The sequence below is a fragment of the Bactrocera tryoni genome, chromosome 5, assembly GCF_016617805.1.
Source record: "Bactrocera tryoni isolate S06 chromosome 5, CSIRO_BtryS06_freeze2, whole genome shotgun sequence".
Taxonomy (NCBI): Eukaryota; Metazoa; Arthropoda; class Insecta; order Diptera; family Tephritidae; genus Bactrocera; species Bactrocera tryoni.
In genome coordinates, this window is record NC_052503.1 from 8,902,489 (window position 1) to 8,909,467 (window position 6,979).

Here is a 6,979-nt window from a genome sequence, read left to right on the forward strand (position 1 = left end):
GACCTTCTTGTAATATTTGGGCTCCGCGAATTTGATGATTGTAGGTTTAGTGGTTAAGGAGATATATTTATTAAACTTATTTGGGCCACGCTCACTTTTTCAATATTTTTTTCCCACACTTGCCTCTTGCTACTGCGATTCCCGGTGCCAAATTACAGTTTTATATCTTAATTTAATCAAATACAAGTAAAATACTGAAGAGTTAGGTTACTTTTTTTAACCTGTACTTAACTGATAGGTGGCTGCTAAGTAGACATTGAAAAAAACGGGCCTTAAACTTTTAAAATCATGTGAGGTTATTGCAGCGACCATTGCTCGTTGACCTTCCGAGATGAAAAAACTGCACTAATATTTTAAGGATCTATGACGATTTCAATCCTTAAATACATGGTATATTTATTATATGTATATCGTAACTATTTTCATTAAGTAAAAAAAGAAAAACCAGATTCGAGGTTCTTAAATATATTAGACTGTTTCAATTAACAATATCTTAACGTCAGGGATGAAGCCAAAATCTTTGTTCTTATTGTCCCTTAATTTGTCAGTATACCGAAATCTCCTCTGTCGTCCCAAGATGCTTGCTTTTCAGCGGTCTTTTCAGGCAAGGAAACAAAAAGGTCCTGGGGCCACATCTGGCCTGTAGGGCGGCTGCGGAAGCGATAGAATGCCAGTTTGGTTAGGTTCACAAAAAAGGCGGTATCGGCTGCAATGCCTTGTCGGACCCGATTGACACTTTGTTTGAGTCTCTTGTGCACTTCCACATAAAATTTTAACTTCTAGGTAATTAACCGAATACTTAGTCGACAGTCTGAGTTCAAAACTTTGTGCACACGAGTCGGTGTTTGTCGAAGTCGCAGGTCTCCCAGCACGGTATTCATCAGCGACCTCTTCTCGGCCCTCCAAAAAGGCCTGGTGCCATTGAAACACAGAATTAATCGCGTACCTCTGCTCTGAACGAACGAACGCTGAATTTTCGGTTTGCACCACTCACAGAAACACGTCGCGCGAAAATGTTTGTCCTGACTCTCCAGCCGCTTGTTCGTTCGCTAGGAACGCCCTCTACCGAATCCAGTCACTGCGCGTATGCTTCAAAGTACAGTCGCGGCGGAAGAAAATAAGTCTTATTACTTTTCGGACGAACCCTGTATTTTAAAACTCGAGAGAGCTATTCCTCCATTGCTCGTGTTTTCCCAATGAAATGTTGAAAACAAAAACTACAATCCAGGGGATTTATTTTAAAAAATATGCTTAAGTTTTATGTTTCTATGCACATTTCTTAACATCAACATTTTATACAAATATTATAAGTTACCAACACTTTACAATATAATTATAAATTTAGTAAAACATCTTTTGTTTAAAAGCCTTTATTTTTGACTAAAAAAATGGTTTTTATTATTATGTAAAAATTTTAGAGAAACTGCGATTAGAAATATTTATATTATAAACATTTGTTTAGATTGCAACGATCTATAAAAACGGGCGATTTCGGTACAAATACGCTCCAAAGTATAAAAGCTTCTACCAAATCAAAATGAGCTTGCTAATTCGGACGAGCTCTTCTTTAAATTGTTAAAACTGACTTAAAAGCTAACATTCACAATTGATTATTTATATATTTACTAATGTACAAATATGAAAATTACTTTAGAAACACACTTTATATATTATTATTAGGACAAAACTTGAGAAATTTCATAAAAATATTATAAACATTTGTTTAGATTCCAATGACACATACATATATACAACATATGTACACATATATTGTGTCTTACTGAGCTATGTATTCAGACCAATGTGGCCAACCCTTGAAGCTGTTGTACAACTCATCTGACTGAACATCCGTCGAAGTCGGATCCAACATATATGCTCCATATATCTTGTAATCTTGTGAGAGTTTACCAAGTCGCACACCTTCGTCAAGCAGCAATTTGGTGACGTCCATTTGCTTTTCCGAAGGTTTCTGCTTTTTAAAGGTACCAATGTAGGCAAAACTAATACTATCCGAATTGAAGCCGCGCAAATGCGCACCGATCGCATCCCATCCACGACCTTCATAGACATTGCCATCGCCGCCGATTAGAAAGTTGTAGATAATATCATCGTGATTTTGAGATTCGATGTTTAGAGTTTGTGTCATGCGCACCCGGTAAACGCACATGGCCTAGAAGGAAGAGTTTGAAATTGTTAAACAATGAATTCATCTGTCATTATATACATATACCAAATTGTTTGTTTTCTTGTATTATTGCCACCTCACCTGAGTTTCGCAATCATCAGTGCGCGTAGGTAGGACAATGACTTTTTTGACGGGCGTCGCTAAAGGTAACGGATCACTTGAAGATGGATGGGCTAACCAGGCATCACGTGGAACAATTCGCAATATCTTGCCACCTCCCACGTTATCATCCGCTGCAAAATATAGGCACAAATCGTGTTAGGAGATTCAATGAGTTATTTTTTTAAATTTTTATTGATGAGTTCATAGTCGGTTAGAAATTCAATGATTTGTTTTCCTTGCAAAGGCGCGCTATGTTAAAGTAAGGGAGAAAAAGTAATTAGAATGAAATGAAATGATAGTATTACGAATTTCTTCAAGCCTATAGTGTGTGCCTTTGTTGTACCAGCCTCAGGAACTTAATTTGTAATGATTTAAAAACTTCTTTGAATAGGAATCATAGCTTTCCACTCAAATACCGATTTTTTTATATAAAGATATGTGGGGTAGACGGATTTTATGCAAATTATTCTTAGTTTTAAGAATTTTCGTACATTAACGGACAATTAAACTAAAAGCTTACAACCGGAGGCAATGACTTTTTAAATATGTTTGCGTTAGTATGTGGTATGTTTGTGTGTTAATACCCAGGTTAGAATTTACTGGAAGCATTTGCAATGACCCCTGGTTTGTGTTGAAAAATCCAGTCCTTCCTTCAGTTAACAACAGCAGTCCGATTAATATTATTGACAAAACTAGAGCTGCAATAGGTATGATCACTCGCCGATTAAGCATGGATGCATGCGCTGCTTTGTATTTCGTGGCAGAAATGTTGGCTTCTGCGACAGTGGCTGGAACGGGGCAAAAATCGAAAATACTGTTATAGTCTCAGAACTCGACATACAATTCTTTTTATAGTGGGACGATTTGAAGGTACACAAGAAATGTTCTACGGATCATTCTGCACAACTTAGCTTAAGAGGCTATAAGTCTAAAACCGCCATTTTTAAGGAGAATTGTTTTGGGTTAATACATTTTGCTCACCTCTTTGTACCAAATCCGGACATGTTTTGAGATGCGTCTCTAGTGCCTCTTTACGCTTCTCTAAGTCAAGCAAATTGGTGTATCTTGTTTCAATTTGATTCGGTGATTTCGATTTGGACTTGCAATCATTATTTTCATGATTAACACTTTCAGCGGTTGAATGATAGGAATTTTCACACACCCAAATAGCATTTTTACAGGATCGCTCCCATGGATTCTTTGAGTTGGTGCAATATTTGTGGTACTCGCCGAAAGAAGGACTCTGGTATACACGATCCTTAGCAAGTGAATATAGGTAGATCGATGCATTGCAGTCCCGACAAATATACAATACCTTGCGATCCATTCTTCTCGATGTTTAAATATTGAATGCAATGTGACATATTAGAAAGAAAGTACATAGTTCCAAGTTAAACGCTTATCTCCCAAACGAAAATTCCCCTGCAATCGCTAATTCGTGCACTTTAGCTTCAGAAACAGAAACATCTTCTGTGGAAATGCACGAATGCATGTACGTAATTTTCGCAAGATTACAAACTACGTACTTATTATGATCGGCAAGTATCATATGTACTATGCTGTACTATATAAGTATGCTAACATTTTTTGATACTTAGCAAAAATAGGTCCATTATAGCGACTCCTTTGCCTTTCCCTACTTCGTAGAATAAGAGTAAGAAACTTACATGGTAGCACTTCAGTTAGTAATAGTTCACTATCTGGCTTTGTTGTTTTCTGGCCCAGTCCCCATTGCTGTAAAATAAATACGGCAATCCACTAAGTTTTTGTAATGCACAATAAGTGAATTTATTTATACGATATATGTTTTTGCGATTACATTTAACTGATGGCGATTATTGTGTATATTATGAATCCGATCACCAAGATATTGACGCTAATGACAAGAAGCTTATAATCCTTGAAAAGCATAGTGAGTGAGAACAGTCCTCTAAAGCGATGCTGTCTTTGGAGATGTGCAACGTCTGGAGAACAATGAAATACTATTTGATCTGTGCATATTCTATAATGGAGCATATTGAATAATTAATAACAATTATAGGTGGAAACTGATGATTGGCAAATAGAAAGGAATTGCACACATATCATCTTACTGCTACAGTTGTGTGCTTTATAAAGCGTTAACTTTCCAATTGTTTATAGTCGCAGATTTGAGATTGTGATTTCTCCTTGCGAACCCTGCAAGGATTGCAAAGTTATGTTCAATAGCTTTACACCCTTGGATGCATTCTATTGGCTGAGAATGATTTATCAGATCCTTTTCAAGGCAGTCGACGTATGAAGTAATGAGTACATGCCAAAAACTAACTCCACAATTTCCCTAGTTTCAGAATTTTTTATAGAGGTAATTTAATATTTGATCACAAATCGGGGGGTTTCCCGTGGCTGCCGGCAATTTCTGTTTAACATGATTTTAATACGATTTTAAATTTTATTCAGAGGTTCACGACCAATAAGGAATTGTAAGAAAAAACGATTGTGTGCATTATTTTATTCTGGACTGTACATATGAAAGCTTGAATTCACTGAGTATTCCGTGCATAAGATGTGTGAACTGGAATACCACAAGTATATATGGTATAAATAATAAGTGTTTGTATATGGCTGGTATGAACAGATAGATATATATTGGATACCTACTAAAGGGTGATCAGTTTCGAGGTTTTTAACTTTTTAAAGAAAAAACGCCATCACTTCAAATTGATCGAGGAATGTTTATTATCATTTGAAAAATATTTTTTGACATTTATTTTATCACTTTCAAATGTCGACCGCGTCTACGTCTGAGATGGTCCATCCGTTGAGTCCAACTTTCGATGACTACTTCGGCCATTTCGACCGACCCAAAACGTGAAATTATCTGCTCACCGAAGTGTTCTCTCAATAAATTGTTTGATTGATGCGATGTGTGAGAAGTGCCGCCGTCTTGTTTAAACCAAGTGTCTCCGCGATCGTGAGCTGCAATTTAAGGCATCAAATAGTAGGTTATCATGGTTCAGTTTTTGCGCCAAATCGTTCCATACGTTAATCCGGGTTGCTGCGAACGGCGCCAAATCGACTCTCCACGGCGTTCGGGTATACTCAATATTTCTTCACTGCGTGCTGAACGTGGTTTATTCGATCGAATATTATCCAATAATGAATGCTGGGTCTCAAAACGTGTGATGGTACTGCGAATAGTACTCTCAGTAGGCCGATTATGTTAGCCACAAGTTAATCTTTCCATGATGAAATGCCAAACAATACTGAACAAAAATAACTTGATAGGTTGACACGAGTCACGCATGATCTGTCAAAAAAGGCTATTGAATAAAGTAGCTCTACTTTGATCACCCGTTATATTTGTTTATCTAAATGTATATGCTTTTATGCTGTGCTTTCGTCTAATTTTATGAGACATTTATTCAGATGCTCATACATATATGTTATATGGTATGTATGAATGTATACGCACAGAATGCAATATTTATTTCCGCAAAGAAAAAATTTAACTCATGGGAATTGCATGCAACATTGAGTCTTAAATGAGTTAATTTAAATGAAATAAAGAGACAGAAAATATTCGAGAAATGCAATTGTACTTTTGAAAAATGTGTATGCTCATGATTAATGGTTGTACCAAATAAAGGACTGAAGAGTAAGGTCTGTTTTTTCAATGGCAGGTCAGCAGTCAGTTAAATACTCATTAAGTTAACCAAGACTCCTTCTCCCTGTAAAGAAATTTGTTTAAATTTAAGCAAACATTGAGAAAACGGTATTGTTCCAATGAATTTTTCAGTCATCACAGCACAGTATGAGATGGTGCATTATCGCAATTTTTTGTCGAATAAATTCAACTTTTAGAGCCTTACAAAACGATGTGTATCTCAAATACTAAGGAATATTGTGACGTAAAACTTAGCATAGATGACACTAACAGTACTACCAACTTACAGAAAAAAAATGTACTGATTTGAAAAACAAGCGAAGTATAAATTAGAAATTCACCTTTCAATATGATTCCAGTATACTTTTAAATTATCTTTTTAAACTTTTCAATTTCATAATATAGTATGGTATATCTATGTACATATATGGTAATTATTTTAATTAATTAAAGAGAGAACAACTAGATTCGAGGTTTTGGTAGTATATATTAGACTTTTTAATTAACAATTAATTTTTTGCTTTTCTGAACAACTGTGCAGTACTTGCCTTTCCCATACATATAGGACTGATGTGTACAAACTATTTGAATTTGTCGAAACTTCAACTGAAATATAAAAACAACGGTTGAAATGCAGTTGATGTTTCTTTTTATTAATCTTTAATGATGTTAAAGAATTCATTTAGTCACTATTTCATTATGAATGAATTGCTTATATTAATTGTTATTGTTGTTCGTCACTGATAATAATTACAATTTTAAGATTTGCAAAATTGACATTAAAAACTATTTCAAATATCACAAACTATATATTTTTATGAGAATTACAAAATGATATTTCAACTCTGCCTCAAAATGATTTCAATTGAACAACACGGGAGATCTTTTTCTCCATTGCTCGTGTTTTCTCAATGAAATGTTGAAAGCAAGCAGGACAATCCAGGGGATTTATTTAAAAAAATGTGCTTAAGTTTTATGTTTCTATGTTAGTTTTTGAACATAAACATTTCTTGCAAATATTATAAGTTACCACCACTTCACAATAT

General features: G+C 35.2%; 1 protein-coding gene across 1 annotated transcript; it reads right to left on the minus strand.

Annotated features, from left to right (window-relative positions):
- Nucleotides 1-1,702: 1,702 nt before the first annotated feature.
- Nucleotides 1,703-4,250, minus strand: LOC120776485 (peptidoglycan-recognition protein LC-like). The gene is made up of 6 exons (XM_040107167.1): nucleotides 4,107-4,250; nucleotides 3,814-4,021; nucleotides 3,269-3,757; nucleotides 2,872-3,075; nucleotides 2,267-2,418; nucleotides 1,703-2,170 (listed from the first exon to the last, which is right to left on the minus strand). Exons 3-6 carry the CDS (start codon nucleotides 3,612-3,614, stop codon nucleotides 1,778-1,780), a joined length of 1,095 nt encoding a protein of 364 aa, XP_039963101.1. The 5' UTR covers nucleotides 3,615-3,757; nucleotides 3,814-4,021; nucleotides 4,107-4,250; the 3' UTR covers nucleotides 1,703-1,777.
- Nucleotides 4,251-6,979: the final 2,729 nt, after the last annotated feature.